At 42.4% G+C, this 20,013-nt stretch overlaps 1 protein-coding gene across 1 annotated transcript in view; it reads left to right on the top strand.

The window, feature by feature from the left end:
• Positions 1-20,013, top strand: part of kif6 (kinesin family member 6) — a 79,159-nt gene that overhangs the window by 18,337 nt on the left and 40,809 nt on the right. The window contains exons 4-6 of the mRNA XM_038969533.1: positions 246-393; positions 2,197-2,306; positions 9,866-9,995. Of these exons, the coding sequence (XP_038825461.1) occupies positions 246-393; positions 2,197-2,306; positions 9,866-9,995 (388 nt within the window). The remainder of the gene's footprint in view (positions 1-245; positions 394-2,196; positions 2,307-9,865; positions 9,996-20,013) is intronic.

Raw genomic sequence — 20,013 nt, 5'->3', positions numbered from 1 at the left:
AACGTAGGGATGAATAAGAATATGTACATAAAAATCTATCAATGAGCGATGACAGTGCGGCATAGGCAAGATGCAGCAGATGGTATAGAATATAGTATATATATAGGAGATGAGCAATGTGGTACAACAACACCTGCTCTTTCCACTCTTATGATTTAAAGTCAGCAGAATAGTGTTTTGTGTACGATTACCTGTGTAGTTACTGTGAAGTGTGTTTGTACTGTGTTCTTGATCTTTCTGGACAGTGTGTTGTCGGGATACAATGGTACCGTCTTTGCCTATGGCCAGACTGGTAGCGGGAAGACCTTCACCATCACAGGAGGCGCTGAGCGCTACAGTGACCGGGGCATCATCCCTCGCACACTCTCTTACCTCTACCAGCACTTCAGCCAGGTCAGTCGTGTGATGGGCCTAACGCCGTGTAATTTTGGATTATGCCGATTTACTCCTTTAGGGGAGAATTTTCACTTTGGACAACATTTTCCCCACACAAAAAACAGCTGTGCTGTGAGCTAACACACTGGAAAATTCTAAATAGCGGGAGTTTCGATACTGTACCTCGCGATTCACATTGTGTGTGGTGCATCTGTCACGCTGTCATCTCTTGTGGACAGAGGTAGGTAACATAAATGATATCTAATGTGGAACTTTTATTCAGGCGTAGTGATTTTTTTTTTGACACTGATCATTTGGACAAATCACGATTTCGCCAGTGCTTGCATCTTTCACATTTTGCAAGGAGAGGGGACATGTGACCCATAGACTTGCCCAAAACTTGCAGAGAGAGGGGGTGGAGCTACCTCCCTACATCTGCTCCTCGTTCTAGTATCACGTCTCCCCCAGAACATAAATTGAGCTTCTGATGTAATTATGCAAGATTTTAGTTGTGGGTTGCCAATATTAATCACTCTGTAATTAAATCTTCTTTTAAGCTAAAGTTTCACCTCACGGAAATTGTTAAATAAAAGTTACAACATAAGTCACTCTGCAGATTATAATTTCACTTGCTGTGCGTTCGCTCACAGCGCAGTGTCTTTGTAGGAGGACAATATCAACTTCAGTCAGTGGTGTAAAATACTTTTAATTACTAAAGTAGTTTTTTGGGGTATCATTACTTTACTTTATTATTTATATTTTTGACTACTTTTACTTCACTACATTCCTAAAAAAATTATGTACTTTTTACTGCATACTGCATACCCTGACACCCAGAAGGACAGGAAAAGGGTCCAATTCATCACACTTATCAAGAGAACATTCCTGGTCATCTCTACGGCCTCTGATATGGTGGACTCACTATACACAAATGCTTCGTTTGTAAATGATGTCTGAGTTTTTGAGTGTGCCCCTGGCTATCTGTAAATAAAAAAAACTAGAAAATGATTTGCTTAATATTAAGAATTTGAAATAATTTCTACATTTACTTTTGATACTTAAGTATATTTTAGTTATTACATTTACTTTTGATACTTAAGTATATTTTTAAACCAAATACTTTTAGACTTTTAGTCAAGTAGTATTTTACTGGGTTTCATTTTTACTTGAGTAATGTTCTAATATCTTTACTTTAACTCAAGTATGACAATTGCATACTTTTTCCACCGCTGCCTTCAGTCTCCCATCGACATAAATGCACGACTAAGTGAAAATTAAACCTCAGGAAGCATCTAGGCTGTTAACAAATTTCCTCCATCTCACTCACAAGTTTTTCCAGGTCACTCCAGTTGAGACTGCTTTTATCATATAACTGCTTTGGGTGCCTGTAAATAAAATACACCCATTTTCAGTCAAGTTTAGGCTGTTGCACACATCCACTAGTGTGTAGGCCAGCTTTAGCCAGAGGATGTGAGTGACGTAAATGCAGAAAATGGCATGATATCCAATTTAATCATACCCAGAAGAAGCCAAGAATGAACGTGTTAATTGGCTTTTGATATATCGCCTCTGTAGCTTGATAAGAGAGATAAAAATCTAACAGTCATTACTAACTTATATTTGCAACTAAATGAGTTCGGATATCCCATACACTACAACTATTTTATTAGCAGTGGATAATACATTTTTTAAAATCGTTTACATACCTATGTTATGTATGGCTTATGAATGTGTTAAGTCCTTATGAAGATACCTTCTAATGTGTTACCATAACTACCTAAATGGGTCATTGTCTTGTTTTGCTATAATGGACATCTGCAGGACAGCAGTATGGTGTACACCACCCACATCTCTTACCTGGAGATCTACAACGAGGTGGGCTATGACCTGCTGGACCCCCGGCACGAGGCCTCTCGCCTGGAGGACCTACCGTCAGTACCTCCTTCTTTCCTTTACTCTACTCTAATTAGGCCTGTACACTTAAAGAAGTCCTCCAGTGATTTTTTTAAACTTTTCCCGTTGAAAAGTATAAATGCAGTAAAGTACACACACGAAGGGGTAAAAGCATTTTTTTGAGCAAAATAGTGTTTTTAAGACACAACTGCAAACTTCATGGAGTAGGGCATTCAAGGAGTTGGGCTGATGGGAAGACGTGATGTCATCGACCTCCCCACTTGCTTAACGAACAATAGAAGAGCAATGAAGAACAAAAGAGGGAAGGCCCAACCCCCCCACTTGTGTTATGTCATGATTTACCGAGACCACCTATTGAGATGTCCCCTTTGTTAAGTAAATCAGGTGTTAAATTAGGTGAAAAGAGACTGGAGTGCCACTCAATACAGGCTTGGTACATCCATGACTTTTATATTTAGCCATTGAGTCTTGAAGAATTTATAAATGCCTCATGCGCTTTGTTCAACTGTCGTATCCCATCAGATCCCAAAATGTAGACCTGTTTTAGTACATTGTTTGTAAACAATGCAATTGTAAACAAACACTGTAGGCTTAAACAATACTTTTGATCTCATGGACGGTCAGCCCTTGCATCCATAGCTCTGTCTCTGAATTTGAATGGTTACATTTCTCCAGCCCTATTGCTCATCTGTTTAACAAAACAGTTTTTGGTCACCTACAAACAAGCAAGATTTCTGGCTCTCACAGACGTGTAACTTCTTCTTTAAGAGGCTCCTCTGTCCTCCACTCGTTACCTGTATTAATGGCACCTGTTTGAACTTGTTATCAGTATAAAAGACACCTGTCCACAACCTCAAACAGTCACACTCCAAACTCCACTATGGCCAAGACCAAAGAGCTGTCAAAGGACACCAGAAACAAAATTGTAGACCTGCACCAGGCTGGGAAGACTGAATCTGCAGTAGGTAAGCAGCTTGGTTTGAAGAAATCGACTGTGGGAGCAATTATTAGGAAATGGAAGACATACAAGACCACTGATAATCTCCCTCGATCTGGGGCTCCACGCAAGATCTCACCCCAGATGAACCTGCTTTCATCTGTGAAGAGCACAGGGCGCCAGTGGCGAATTTGCCAATCTTGGTGTTCTCTGGCAAATGCCAAACGTCCTGCACGGTGTTGGGCTGTAAGCACAACCCCCACCTGTGGACGTCGGGCCCTCATACCACCCTCATGGAGTCTGTTTCTGACCGTTTGAGCAGACACATGCACATTTGTGGCCTGCTGGAGGTCATTTTGCAGGGCTCTGGCAGTGCTCCACCTGCTCCACCTTGCACAAAGGCGGAGGTAGCGGTCCTGCTGCTGGGTTGTTGCCCTCCTACAGCCTCCTCCACGTCTCCTGATGTACTGGCCTGTCTCCTGGTAGCGCCTCCATGCTCTGGACACTACGCTGACAGACACAGCAAACCTTCTTGCCACAGCTCGCATTGATGTGCCATCCTGGATGAGCTGCACTACCTGAGCCACTTGTGTGTGTTGTAGACTCCGTCTCATGCTACCACTAGAGTGAAAGCACCGCCAGCATTCAAAAGTGACCAAAACATCAGCCAGGAAGCATAGGAACTGAGAAGTGGTCTGTGGTCACCACCTGCAGAACCACTCCTTTATTGGGGGTGTCTTGCTAATTGCCTATAATTTCCACCTGTTGTCTATTCCATTTGCACAACAGCATGTGAAATTTATTGTCAATCAGTGTTGCTTCCTAAGTGGACAGTTTGATTTCACAGAAGTGTGATTGACTTGGAGTTACATTGTGTTGTTTAAGTGTTCCCTTTATTTTTTTGAGCAGTGTATATATATATATATATATATATACATGGGTAAACTCAGCAAAAAAAAAAAAAGTCCTCTCACTGTCAACTGTGTTTATTTTCAGCAAACTTAACATTTGTAAATATTTTTATGAACATAACAAGATTCAACAACTGAGACATAACCTGAACAAGTTCCAAAGTCATGTGACTAACAGAAATGGAATAATGTGTCCCTGATCAAGGAGGGGGTCATAATAAAAAGTAATAGGCAGTATCTGGTGTGGCCACCAGCTGCATTAAGTACTGCAGTGCATCACCTCCCATGGACTGCACCAGATGTGCCAGTTCTTGCTGTGAGATGTTACCCCACTCTTCCACCAAGGCACCTGCAAGTTCCCAGACATTTCTGGGGGGAATGGCCCTCACCCTCACCCTCCGATCCAACAGGTCCCAGATGTGCTCAATGGGATTGAGATCCGGGCTCTTCACTGGCCATGGCAGAACACTGACATTCCTGTCTTGCAGGAAATCACACACTGAACGAGCAGTATGGCTTGTGGCATTGTCATGCTGGAGGGTCGTGTCAGGATGAGCCTGCAGGAAGGGTACCACATGATGGAGGAGGATGTCTCCTGTGTAATGCACAGCGTTGAGATTGCTTGCAATGACAACAAGCTCAGTCCGATGGTGCTGTGACACACCGCCCCAGACCATGACGGACCCTCCACCTCCAAATCGATCCCGCTCCAGAGTACAGGCCTCGGTGTAATGCTTCGACGATAAAAGCGAATCCTACCATCACCCCTGGTGAGACAAAACCGCGACTCGTCAGTGAAGAGCACTTTTTGCCAGTTCTGTCTGGTCTAGCGACGGTGGGTTTGTGCCCATAGGCGACTTTGTTGCCGGTGATGTCTGGTGAGAACCTGCCTTACAACAGGCCTACAAGCCCTCAGTCCAGCCTCTCTCAGCCTATTGCGGACAGTCTGAGCACTGATGGAGGGATTGTGCGTTCCTGGTGTAACTCGGGCAGTTGTTGTTACCGTCCTTTACCTTTCAGTGTGATGTTCGGATGTACCGATCCTGTGCAGGTGTTGTTACATGTGGTCTGCCACTGCGAGGACGATCAGCTGTCCGTCCTGTCTCCCTGTAGCGCTGTCTTAGGGTTCTCACAGTACAGACATTGCAATTTATTGCCCTGGCCACATCTGCAGTCCTCATGCCTCCTTGCAGCATGCCTACGGCACGTTCACGCAGATGAGCAGGGACCCTTGTCATCTTTCTTTCTGTGTTTTTCAGAGTCAGTAGAAACGCCTCTTTAGTGTCCTAAGTTTTCATAACTGTGACCTTAATTGCCTCCCGTCTGTAAGCTGTTAGTTTCTTAACGACCGTTCCACAGATGTTCATTATTTGTTTATTGTTCATTGAACAAGCATGGGAAAAAGTGTTTAAACCCTTTATATATATATCATGGAAATACAGTGTCATATATAATGGAAATACAGTGTCATACTCAAAAGTCCTATTACCAAACAATATAAAACACTTTCACCTAACCATACTACTCGCTTTGTCTTAATCAAGTTTCATTTCAGAGGCAATACCCCCATTTGAGTTTGATTATGTTTTATACCTAGATTTATACATTGAGCCTTAAAATCCTTGTCTTAGAACTTATGACAGGTTCTCGTCTGTCAGGCTGGCTCTGTGAAGCCTCCGGTAGTGTTCCAACTGGCACTCTATTCCCTATATAGTGCACTCCTTTTGACCAGAGCCCTATGGGACTCCAGTATTAAATATCCCGCCACCAATTGTTAACTGATAAATGGCAATGTGTGACGGAAATGGATGTCCCTTTTCATCTTCTCAACGCTGCATGTGGGCGGGCATTTATGCAGAGCTTCGTTCGCCAGCTGCTTCCTTTTGTGGTGTCTCCCTCTTTCTTTATCTGTCTACCTCTCGCTCCTTTATTTCTTTCTTTCTCTCTCTTTCTCAGTTTTATGATTTTTTTTTGCATTGCATGCATTGTGTGGCTTTGTGCCACCCTGGGAATATTGTGCTACACTCACTGTAAAAAGGCCGAACAGGGTTTGTGCATTTAGTCACTGTCCATGTTTTTCTTTTTTAACTTCTCTTGCCTCCTCTCTTTCCATTCGTGGGAGATTCGGCTCTCGGTTTGAGGACCCACAGATGACAGCCGTTGTTAAATAGACTGTGCCCACTGTTGACCTCGCTGGCCACACTCCTGTTTCAAGGAGAAGCTGTCTGTGCTCTCTCTCTCTTTTTCTCTCCCGCTCTCTCTGTTTCTCTGCCTTTTGATCTTTGTTTTTCTGTCTTTCTCTTTTTTCGTCTGTTTCTTTCTCTTTTTTTCTTGATTTCTCTTCTCCAACTTTTGGAGTGGCGTTTGTGCGTGCGGTACTTAACACCCTTTGGTTTCTGTTTCTCTCTTTCTTTGTCCTTATCTCTCTCTTCTTCATTTCTCTTCTTTCTCTTTTCTCTCTGCCTGATTTGTATTCTCTCCATCTCCTGAGCGATGTTGACATCATGGGTCTGTGGCTTGAAGAACCTCCTGGTGTCTCTTTCGGCTTCTCCCTCACTCCCTTTCGCTCTCTCTCTCTTTCTCTTTTCTCTCTCTGCCTGGTTTTTATTCTGTCCATCTCCTGAGGGATGTTGAGATCATGGGTTTTAGCAACTTCCCTCATCCCGCCTTCATAGCAATGTCTCTAGGTTGTACTGTAGCACACGAGCCAACAGACGTGTGCAAACCCCCCCATCCCGAGTAGAGAGATTTCCCAGTCCATTTGAGTCATGTGGAGGTTTTGAAAATGTTTCTTTCAGTCGGGCCCTCCATTCAGTGAGTTGGCTTGTTTATTTACACTGACGGGAGGCAGAGAGGTCGGGCACTAAGTAGCCTCACGTCAAGGAAATGCCAAACAATGTCTAATCTGTCAATGGTTGCAATCAATTTACTTCACCATGGTTCAGCTTCTCCTACAGCAGCGGTTATCAAACAAGGGGTCGCGACCCAATGTGGGGTTGCCTGATATGTAAATGAGTTGCAGGAGAATTTCTAAAATCCAAAAGTTTGGACACACCTACTCATTCCAGGGTTTTTCTTTAGTTTGACTATTTTCTACATTGTATAAGAATAGTGAAAACATCAGAACTATGAAATAGCACATATGGAATAATGTAGTAACCAAAAAAGTGTTAAACAAATCAAAATATATTTTATATTTGAGATTCATCAAAGTTGCCACCCTTTGCCTTGTTGACAGCTTTGCACACTATAAGAATTGATGCTATTGCGATCAATCAAGAAGGAAACTGACTGAACAAGAAACTCCCCAGCTAATGCTCTCCAAATGGATGTTAGCTTTGAGAGCCGAGATCCCCATGCATTGTCTATTGCTCACTATACATGTCGGCGGATGCTATTCACGAGACATATTGTTATGTCTCATGATTCATGAGCATGAAATGGCGCTTGGGATGTTCAGTGTGCTACGTGACTATATTGACAAAAAACACATCGCATGGGATCGAATGGTGGGCTTTTGCACAGATGGGGCTCCATCTATGGTGGGACTGCTGGCACGCCTCTCTGCGCTCTAGTGCGTCTCCCTCTGCCATATGAATGCGTTGCATGACACACCGAAAGAAACTGGCGGCAAAAGAGCTGAGCACAGAACTCTGAGATATACTGCAGCAGGTAACTTCGATTACAAACTACATCAAACCACATCCACTGCGCGCACGCCTGTTTGCAAAACTATGTGGAATTATGGGATCAGAGCATGACAACGTTCTATTTCACACCGAGGCTTGGTGGTTATCAAGGGGGAGTGTTGGAAAGATGTTTCGCATTGAGAGAGGAAACGTTGTCATTCACAATGTATGTAAAAAGACAGACTTGGTTGACTTTCTGTGAAATAAAAATAATATGTGTCTCCTTGCCTACGATATAACAGACATATTTGGAAAACGGAATGCAAGCATGCAGGGGAAATACTGAAATATTCTACAGATGAGTGACCGATTCAGAGAGGAAAAAAGTATTGTTGGAGAGTCTTTCAAAAGCTGTGCATGTTTCTAACATGAACAGCATTATATTGTCAGCTCATATCTGCATGAAGCTGGATTCAATGCTCTCGTCTGCATTAAAATCAAATATCTATGTAGGTTGGATGTGACAGCAGAGATGAGGTGCGCACTGTCGACCACACCCCCTGACTTTGAGAAGCTCCTACGAGACGTGCATCAAGCACACCCATCTCATTAGTGGTGGTGAGAAGATACATTATGTTAGACTAATTTGCAATTGACTGTCATAGCCCCACATTAGAAATATGTGATGGTGAGTTGAGAAGACAATCAGTAATACTGTTAGATTCCAATTGACTACCATAGCCCCAAATAAAATAGTTAACATTGGCTTTTAATTTCTTTTTTTTTCCCTCACATGGTTGGGGTTGCGATAATTTTCAGATACTCTATCAAAATGGGGTCGTGGGCCAAAAAGGTTTGGGAATCCCTGTCCTACAGTGTTCCTTGTCATTGCATTCTGACTCAGTAGTCATGTCCATTTTCACATTTGTGAATGTTGTAATGAAGAATCAAAATGCATTTCACAAGTGAAACAAGATCCCACAATGATAACCCATTTCCAACAATTTCCAAGGTACGATCATGGATTGGTGTCAGCAAGCATTGGTTGGAGGTACTATCCACCATTGTTTAATACATATTTTATTTTTTAATACAAGTGAATCGGGACACAGTAATATCCAGTGGGAGCTAAGAAGGATAGCACCCCAGTAAAGTCATCATGACCGTTGATGACCGAACATTAGCAGGGAAGGTCAAGAACTATCCTACATTGTGTGACGTTGTACCAACAACATGTCAATCACCCATTTGCATGATTTCAAACTTTCACTCAGCCCTCTCATCCTCTTCGACCCTGTCAGTCAATCAATCCTGTGGGATGTTTTTGCCGGTGGTGGCCTAGGAAGTGACACCCAGCATCTGTACAAGCCATCTCTATTTGATGTCACTTGATGTGGGCAATAACTCATCCACTGTTTGTTTTTCAGAGTATGCGTCCTAAATGGCACCCTATTCCCTACATAGTGCACCCATAGGGCTCTGGTCAAAAGTAGTGCACTATACAGTAAAGGGAATATGGTACCATTTGGAACGCATACAGATTGTGTCTGTCTATCACATTATAATCTGGGAATGGGGTAGACACAGCATGTGTACAGCAAGCTAGGGTAGCTGTAGCCCAGTGACTTGGGCTGCGTTCCAAATGGCACCCTGTTCCATATGTAGCACATTACTTTTGAACCAATAGTGCACTATATAGGGAAAAGTAGTGTACTAGGGAGTAGGGTGCCATTTGGGGCAGATGCAGTTTGTTTGGATTGAAGGCTGGCCACTGGGGGGGGGGGGGGGGGGTGATGTAACCTTATTAAATAACCTCAATGTGGAGTTAGTGTCATTAGGCCAATTTTTTATGATGTATAAATCACAGATATTTAAGATATCACAAATTCACATAAAGCTAAAATTACAGTAAGCGAAAAGGAATACGTTATATACTCGCATTACTCACTATGGATCCTTTTTGGAGTTTGAGTTTTGAACAGATATTATGAACAGCCTATTGCAAGCCCTCTTTTTGTTGATTGGAGGCACTTTTTTCATATAAACATTATCTCGGGCTGGTGAAATATGTGTGTGTGCTTGCCGTCTTGCCTCTATAGGAAAGTTACCATCATGGAAGACCCGGACCAGAACATACACCTGAGAAACCTGTCACTCCATCAATCAGCCAACGAGGAGGAGGCTCTCAACTTGCTCTTCCTGGGAGACACCAATCGCATGATTGCAGAGGTAAGGAGATGGAAGCAAGGGCTTGGAGGACTGCAGCTTTACAAGTATATATATCCACTAACATTTAAACTTTGATGGAGCTTGTCATACTATTGGTCATACTACTTCTTCGCTGCAAACAAAAATAAGTCATTAGGATGTATGTATAAAGCCCTTTATAAAGCTGGTGTCACAAAGTGCTGTACAGAAAGCCAGCCTAAAACCCCAAACAGCAAGCAATGCAGGTGTAGAATCACGGTGGCTAGGAAAAACTCCCTAGAAAGCCCAGAACCTAGGAAGAAACCTAGAGAGAATCCAGGCTATGAGGGGTGGCCAGTCCTCTTCTGGCTGTGCCAGGTGGAGGTTATAACAGAACATGGCCAAGATGTTCAAATGTTCATAGATGACCAGCAGGGTCAAATAATAATAATCACAGTGGTTGTCGAGGGTGCAGCAAGTCAGCACCTCAGGAGTAAATGTCAGTTGGCTTTTCATAGGCAATCATTCAGAGTATCTCTATCGCTCCTGCTCTCTCTAGAGAGTTGAAAACAGCAGGTCTGGAACAGGTAGCACGTCCGGTGAACAGGTCAGGGTTCCATAGCCGCAGGCAGAACAATTGAAACTGGAGCAGCAGCACGACCAGGTGGACTGGGGAAAGCAAGGAGTCATCAGGCCAGGTAGTCCTGAGGCATGGTCCTAGGACTCAGTTCCTCCGAGAGAGAGAAAGAAAGAGAGAATGAGAGAAAGAAAGAGAGAATGAGAGAAAGAAAGAGAGAAAAAGAGAGAGAGAATTAGAGAGAGCATACTTAAATTCACACAGGACACCGGACAGGAGAAAGACAGGAGAAATACTCCAGATGCAACGTTTGAATTGAACACAATCAAAGTTAACATAAGCCCTAGATGCCTTCAATTGCCGAATTTATAGGCATGCCCAATTTAGGCATATTTTTGGACAACGTGATATTGCACTCCAAAGCGAGAACTTGAAATATAATGTAGGTCATTAAATAATCGAAAGAAAAACATGTTTATTTATTAGCGTAGTGGTTATAAGTATTTATGCAATTCATGTGAAATAAGCATCATGTGAAATCATTGTCAAATGCACAAGAGTTACTGTTGCATGTAGGTCTAGATTATTTATTGATCAACTCCAAAGCAATCGCAAGTGGCGTAGGAACCACTGACTCCACTGAGATTTTTCTATTATCACGACACCTGCTGGTAACTCTTAACTGGTTAGTAAAGCTCATGAGGTGTCAATAATATCTGTCGACTAGGTGGGACTCACGACTAAAGAGGCTTCATGCATAGTTTTTATTTTTACCCATAGGAGTAGGAGTAAAATGTCTCTATTCTCAGTATTTACGACCAATTTTCTACTCTGAGACGCTTTGTGGATTCTGGCCCTGGATTGTGCAACATTTGCCCACTATTTTGCACACCAGTTCTGTCAAAATGGTTGTTAATCATTGCTAGACAACCGTTTTCAGGTCTTGCCATCGATTTTCAATCAGGTTTAAGTCAAAACTGTAATAACTCTGCCACTCGCGAACATTCACTGTCTTCTTGGTAAGCAACTCCTTAGTAGATTTGGCCTTGTGTTTTAGGCTATTGTCCTGCTGAAAGGTGAATTAATCTCCAAATTAATGAACCAGGTTTTCCTCTAGGATTTTGCCTGTGCTTATCTCCATTCTGTTTATTTTTTATTCTGAAAATCTCCCCAGTACTTGACGACCAGAACCGTACCCATAACATAATGCAGCCACCACTATGCTTGAAAATATGGAGAGTTGTACTCAGTAATGTTTTGTATTGGATTTGCCCCAAACAAAACACTTTGTATTCAGGACAAAAGGTTAATTGCTTTGCCATATTTTTTGAAGTATTACTTTAGTGTGTTGTTGCATACAGGTTGCATGTTTTGGTTATATTTTTATTCTGTGCAGGATTCCTTCTTTTCACTCAATTAGATTAGTATTGTAGAGTTACTACAATGTTGTTGATCCATCCTCAGTTTTCTCCCATCACAGGCATTAAACTCTGTAACTGTTTTAAAGTCACCATTGGCCTCATGGTACAATCCCTGATTGGTTTCCATCCTCTCCTGGCAACTGAGTTAGGAAGGACGCCTGTATCTTTGTAGTGACTGGGTGTATTGATACACCATCCAAATTGTAATTAATGACTTCACCATGCTCAAAGAGATATTCAACGTCTGCTTTTGAAAGTTTTACCCATCTACCAATAGGTGCCCCTCTTTGCGAGGCATTGGAAAACATCCCTGGTCTTTGTGTGCGTGTGTGTATAGTGTGTATGTTATTGTGTGTTTGTATGCATGTGTCTGTGCCTATGTTTGTGTTGCTTCACAGTCCCCGCTGTTCCTTGAGGTGTATTTTTATCTGAGTTTTTTTTCAATCTAATTTGAAGGTTTGCATGAGTTACTTGATGTGGAATAGAGACCACATTCCATGTAGTCATGGCTCTATGTAGTACTGTGCGCCTCCCATAGTCTGTTCTGGACTTGGGTACTGTGAAGGGACCTCTTGTGGCATGTCTTGTGGGGTATGCATGGGTGCCAGTAGTTCAAACAAACAGTGCATTCAACAGGTTAATACCTCTCACAAATACAAGTAGTGATGAAGTCAGTCTCTCCTCTACTTTGAGCCAGGAGAGATTGATATGCATATTAATGTTAGTGCTCTGTGTACATCCAAGGGCCAGCCGTGCTGCCCTGTTCTGAGCCAATTGCAATTTCCCTAAGTACCTCTTTGTGGCACCTGACCACACGACTGAACAGTACTCCAGGAGCAATGAAACTAGAGCTTGTAGTACCTGCCTTGTTGAAAGTGTTGTTAAGAATGCAGAGCAGCACTTTATTATGGTCAGACTTCTCCCCGTCCTAGCTACTGTTGTATCAATATGTTTTGACCATGACAGTTTACAATCCATGGTTACTCCAAGCAGTTTAGTCACCTCAACTTTCTCAATTTCCACATTCATTACAAGATTTAGTTGAGGTTTAGGGTTTAGTGAATGATTTGTCCCAAATACAATGCTTTTTGTTTTTGAAACATTTAGGACTAACTTATTACTTGCAACCCATTCTGAAACGAACTGCAGCTCTTTGATAAGTGTTGCAGTCATTTCAGTCGCTGTAGTAGCTGACGTGTATAGTATTGAGTCATCCGCATACATAGACACACTTTTTTACTCAAAGCCAGTGGCATGTCATTAGTAAAGTTTGAAAAAAGTAAGGGGCCTAGACAGCTGCCCTGGGGAATTCCTGATTCTACCTCGATTTTGTTTGAAAGGCTTAAATTGAAGATATGGCAAATAGGAGTGACAACACAGGAAAAATTGCTAAGAAACTAAAGATCTCGTACAACGCTGTGTACGTCTCCCTTCACAGAACAGCACAAACTGGTCCTAACCAGAATAGAAAAAGGAGTGGGAGTTCCTGGTGCACAACTGAGCAAGAGGACAAGGAGATTAGAGTGTCTAGTTTGAGAAACACCTCACAAGTCCTCAACTGGCAGCTTCATTAAATAGTACCCGAAAAACACCAGTCAACAGTGAAGAGGCGACTCCGGGATTCTGGCCTTCTAGGCAGAGTTGCAAAGAAAAAGCCATATCTCAGACTGGCCAATAATAAGAAAAGATTAAGATGGGCAAAGGAACACAGACACTGGACAGAGGAATTCTGCCTAGAAGGAATATGAAGGTCATCTGTTACTAGCAAGTTATTGATTTCATCAACCTTGTTTCTTAAGCTACATATCTTAACATGGGCTATTTTTAACACTTTTCTGGGTGTGCACTAACAGGACTTCCTGTTAGTGCACACCACATCAGTACTAACAGTATTACTGTGGTTCATAGTTATATGATTTCTGCAGACAATAGCTGTAGGCATTCAGGGCAGTAAGAGGGACATAAATTAGGTGACTTACATTGTGTCTTCCAATGTCCCTGGGATAATGTACATTTGCTGAAACATTATGACAACTCAGCGACACAATGGTAGGGATTAAATGATCTGTACTTGGCTCACTGATAAGTCATTGTCTCAACGCATCCTTAAAATGCTGTGAAAGGATTCAGGAACCCAAATTATTTGGGTTGATCCCAACCCCCTTGTGATGCGAGCTTTGTTTCCAGAAGGTATCAAAATTGTAAATAAATGTTACACCCACGGAGCTGCAATTGTCTCTTAGCCAGTTATGGAGGGCTAAAAGTCTGCTGAACCGTTCAATGCCACGATTTAGTGTGGGCGGAGGTCCAGATATTATGGGGCATTTGTTGGTGTCGAGTAGTGACCCAGTCAGTTCTTTAAAATCCATCTTCAGTTGTTCTGAGCTGTCCTTCATAATGTCATTCGACCCCACATGAACCATAACAGTCTCAGCCCCCAGTGACTGACGCACAGCCCCAAGTACAGATATATGTCTTCTCATCGAACTCCCTATCACAATCGCCGGGAATGATCCGGCCTCTGCCGTGTCTCAAAGCAGATTGCGAGGCCAGAGCCGCAGAACTCACCTGAAAAGAGGGCTGCTTAGACGCCGGCTGTGTGCAGGCCACAACAAAGGCTCGGGTGGTTTCCACCCATGTTAACCTCTTTGGATAATTTATACACTTTTTTTTCACAGGCGATTCTGGCTGATGACCTGTCTACATAGCTGAGAGAAGCCGAGGAAGAATATCACTTTGTCCCCAAAAATACTACTAATATTTATAACTGTACCGATAAGATGGAGAGCAGACTCATCCATTGTCGCTGAACTGTGTTCAGTCAAGTTTATAGTGCAAATTTGGGCCTCCCGAGTGGTGCAGTGGTCTAAGGCACTCCATTGCAGTACTAGCTGTGGCTCTAGAGATCATGGTTCGAGTTCAGGCTCTGTCGCAGCCGGCCGCGACCAGGAGCGCCGCCATGGGGCGCCGCACAATTAACTCAGCGTCGTCCGGGTTAGGGGAGGGTTTGGCCAGCAGGGATATCCTTGTCCCATCGCGCTCTAGCGACTCCTGTGGCGGGCCAAGTTTATAGTGCAAATTTGTTACCAGACACTAGTCACATGTTCATGGTATTCTGCAAATAGAATTAAAATACAGACATGTTCTTGCACTTTAGTGAAGTTCTGCCAATCTTATGTTTGAAAGCATTATCAAGGAAAATGAGTTGAATACTTTGTGGAAATTGTAACCTGTTTCTTGAACACCCGTGATTCTTCAATGGACAATAATAACGGTTAACTGTTGGACACTGTCTCTATCACAGTTCTCCAAGTGTACAGTAAGGGTATATCCTTAATAAAATAATTTGTGGTTGTTTATTGTGCAGACTGATTGCCATGGACATGACTAATCAATTAACTAATTAAACACATCTTCTTTATGCTTGTAATTTTCCAGTTGACATTAGCAAGGAAAAGCTATATGCATTAATTCCCATAGAACTCCCTATCACAATCGCCGGAATAATCCGGCCTCTGCCGTGTCTCAAAGCAGATTGCGAGGCCAGAGCCGCTTTAACAGTATTGAGTCAAGCAACAGCTTTGTTAACTCTCACCAAGGGTTAACGCAAAGAATGTTAAGGAAATGTCATGTCCATCTACTTTGTCTCTTCAAATTGATGTGTTTAGAAAAAGTTTATTTTTTGCTTTGGTTATGTTGCACTGTAGTTCTATCATCTAGAAATGACCACAGTAATTTGTGTGACTCAATTTGCTACCTAGCTTCTTAGCCTGATTGCTAGCTAACATAGTTAGGTGCTGAAGATAATAGTTCAGGGGATACAATTGACACATTTAACTTCTGGAATTAGCAATCAAGCTAGTTTATACAGTAACAAACAAGTTGCTAGCAAGTTATCCGGCCCACTCTGGGTCTTCCATTCCTGTGGCGGTCCTCGTGAGAGCCAGTTTCACGGTTGATGGTTTTTGCAACTGCACTTGAAGATACTTTCAAAGTTCTTGAAAATTTCCGTATTGACTGACCTTCATGTCTTAAAGTAATGATGGTAGTTTTTCTTTGCTTATTTGAGCTGTTCTTGCCATAATATGGACTTGGTCTTTTACCAAATAGGGCTATCTTCTGTATACCCCTCCTAACTTGTCACAACACAACTGATTAGCTCAAACACATTAAGAAGGAAAGAAATTCCACAAATTAACTTTTAACAAGGCACACCTGTTAATTGAAATGCATTCCAGGTGACTACCTCATGAAGCTGGTTGAGAATGCCGAGAGTGTGCAAAGCTGTCATCAAGGCAAAGGGTGGCTATTTGAAGAATCTCAAATATATAATATATTTTGATTTGTTTAACACTTTTTTGGTTACTACATGATTCCATATGTGTTATTTCATAGTTTTGATGTCTCCACTATTATTCTACAATGTGGAAAATAGTAAAACTAAAGAAAAACCTTTGAATGAGTAGGTGTTATACATTTTTGACCGGTAGTGTAACCAAATAAAAAATTATAGGCAAAGAGGGAAGCGTTTCATCGCAATCGTGCAATCATTGCAATGGTTTCACATAATTTTTTTGTTGTTGCATTCATTTGCAATTAATTTGTTTTTGTCTTTCAAAATTATTTATTTGCAATATTATTTAGCTCTCAAAACTTTTGGGTTAATGTCTTTCTGTCTATCAATATTTTTGTTTGGAGTACTAAGAATTTTCTCAAATTCAAAAGGTTTGCTTGGTATTAAAGGGACAAAAGTAATTCCATATCGGACGTCCACTGTTTGCTTGGTGCTGCATGAAATTAAATTGCATTATTTTCGCCCGCTGTCTACACAACCTACCCCACAATTTCAATTTCGCTAGTGAATGATATGTCTCCTTCATGACATTTCCGATAAAAATGTCTGAACGCGGTGTAACTCAAAACCTCCGAGCAAGCCTCTTCTGTATCCCAAATCAAAATGAAATAACATTTAATTCATCACATGCGCCAAATACAACAGGTGTAGGCTCTACAGTGAAATGCTTACTTCCCTTTCCCAATTATGCAGAGTTAAGTAGTATAACAATTAGAGGAATAAAAACATATTTTTTAATGTTTTTTTTAAATGATCACATAGGGAATATGGGTGCCATTTGGGACACAATCTCTGACAATCATTAGGAATCTTCTGTGTTATTGACAAATGCACTATGTATACCTTATGACAGTGTCGTATAGTCTAATTTAGATGCTCTGTAGTCTCTGGAAACACTTTTTCCTTAGTAAATGCCCTGAGGTCCCACTGTCCTTATGTTCACAACCTGTTGGAGCTGGGTTTCGAACCGGAAACCTTCTGGTTACTGGTCTGCTTCTCTAACCTCAACAAACTGGCTATGGGGGAGTACTGTATTGGGGAACTCCTATTGGGCACAAGGATACTCTTGCAATGTTCCGAGCTCGACAACCTAGAGTCACTGTCTTAAATTGAAAAAATTCACTGCATCTTGTTTTAGTCCTCTGGCAATCAAGCACAGCTGGGGAACACTCTGTGTATAACCCATGTGTCCATTCATAACAGTCCACCCACACAAATAACCTTTTGTTAAAGGTTCCTCTTTGGGGCTTGATCCTTCATTAGAAGCCCCTCGTGCTTCAAGGAACCCAAATAATTGCTGACATCATTTTATCCACATCAGATGGATACTGTATTCCAGTTCCTCAAATTCTTTCATTCTTTATTTTCGTTCCCTTGTTCTCTCACTCTTGAGTATTCACGCCAACACTCAGAAGACCATGATCTCATTGGCTCTGAGATTTGGTAGGTCAGTTTTTTTTTTACATCGGATAGGAAATACACCTCTTAACCAACCTCCACCCCACCAAGAAGTCTTTCCTTTCATCTGGTCTTTGTCCCTCCCTCTATCCCTTCGTCCCTCACCTCTGGTCAGCCCACATGCGGGCCTCGCCTCTTTAACGGCATAATCACTCCCCCTCACTGCTAGTGGGATTTACTGTTCAGTACTCTTCTCCTGGTGGTCCTCACGCTGCATGCTGTCAGGGGGTCCTGCTCTTGTTTTTTTAATATATTTTTTTTACCCAAGCCCAAAGCCCCTCATTTACAGCTTGCCGACTCATCGACCCATGCGCTCCATGTGTGGTCGACGTGTGGTCAGAGGCACACAGAGGGGGTGCAGGGTCAGCTCGCTAGTGGATAAACAGACATTGGTCTGGTGGGTTTGAGTCATCCCTTCGTGTTGCTGTTTTCCACGTGACGAGATATATTTGGGTAAAATAGGTCGGTACAGAGAGGGGGCAATAGGGGAGAGAGAGTGGAAGAGGGAGGGAGTGATGAGTTAGTAATGTGACATTGGAAGAGGGAGACTGGTGAGACAGAGAGAAGGAAGAGAGGGAATGAGGGAGTGGAAGAGAGACTGAAGATGATGAGAGCGAAAATGACCTTCCAGCTAAAGGATATGGCAATGGATTGGGCAAAGAGACAGAGAGGCAGTCCCTATCCTTTCCTATTTTCTATAGTAGAGAGAGAGTGTGATAATGCAGTCAGTCGGAGTCAAACCAATGTTTGCAGTGGTATAATCTAGAGGTCGACCGATTTATGATTTTTCAACACCGATACCGATTACTGGAGGACCAAAAAAAGCCAATACCAATTAGTCGGACGATTTTATATATATATATACAGTGGGGAGAACAAGTATTTGATACACTGCCGATTTTGCAGGTTTTCCTACTTACAAAGCATGTAGAGGTCTGTAATTTTTTATCATAGGTACAATTCAACTGTGAGAGATGGAATCTAAAACAAAAATCTTTAATTTAACTTAAATTTTTAAGTAATTAATTTGCATTTTATTGCATGACATAAGTATTTGATCACCTACCAACCAGTAAGAGTTCCGGCTCTCACAGACCTGTTAGTTTTTCTTTAAGAAGCCCTCCTGTTCTCCACTCATTACCTGTATTAACTGCACCTGTTTGAACTCGTTACCTGTTACCTGCTCCTTGCTGCACTCACGTAACAGGTGGTCAGCCTGCCACGCAGTTTCCTCGTGTAATGCAATGTAATCGGCCATAATCGGCGTCCATAAATGCTGATTACCGATTGTTATGAATTCTTGAAATTGGCCAGAAGCAGACTGCTGGAACACCCCTGGTGACATGAGGAATATTTTAACCGGTGTGCTGGTTTTTGCATCACTGATTATTTGGACTAATCACTATTTTGTGGTGGTGTACCTACATGTACACCTTTTGACTTTCAGAAAGGGGAGGGCTTCATTCGGCCCATAGACTTGGCTGAGATGATATCAGAGGAGTGGGTGTGGACTCCAAAGAGGATGGTTCCACCACTTGCACTAGGCCAAACTGTGTCTGTCTGTCTTGTCCTGTTCCCTGACTCTCTCTGGGCCCACTGCTATTTCTAACCCTCAGAAAATCACCCTCAGCATTTCTGTACATCCCCCAACCAGATGTTTATTGCTCGTCAGTCACACATGTCAGGGCTTTGATGTTGTCCTTCCCACTGAGAGGAAGGGAGGGATAGGGAGAGAGAGAGCATGCCCTTGTGGTGATGATGTACTAGCTGGTGTATACACTGAGTATGCAAAACATTAGGAACACCTTCCTAATATTGAGTTGCAGGCCCTTTTGCCCTCAGAACAGCCTCAATTTGTCGGGACATGGACTCTAGAAGGTGTTGAAAGCGTTCCACAGGTCAACAATTCCTTCGACCCCACAGGTCAACTGCTTCCCGCAATTGTGTCAAGTTGGCTGGATGTCCTTTGGGTGGTTGACTATTCTTGATACACACGGTAAACTGTTGAGTGTGAAAAACCCAGCAGCGTTGCAGTTCTTGACGTAAACCTGTGCGCCTGGCACCTACTGCCATACCCCGTTCAAAGGCACCTCCATGTTTTGTCTTGCCCAACCTCTGAATGGCACACATACACAATCCATGTCTCCAATTGTCTCAAGGCCTAAAAATCCTTCTTTAAGCTGTCTCCTCACCTTCATCTACACCGATTGAAATGGATGTAACATGTGAAATTAATAAGGGATGTCATGG

Source organism: Salvelinus namaycush, chromosome 30 (genome assembly GCF_016432855.1).
Source record: "Salvelinus namaycush isolate Seneca chromosome 30, SaNama_1.0, whole genome shotgun sequence".
Classification (NCBI taxonomy): domain Eukaryota; kingdom Metazoa; phylum Chordata; class Actinopteri; order Salmoniformes; family Salmonidae; genus Salvelinus; species Salvelinus namaycush.
This window is presented reverse-complemented; position numbering and strand designations above follow the sequence as displayed.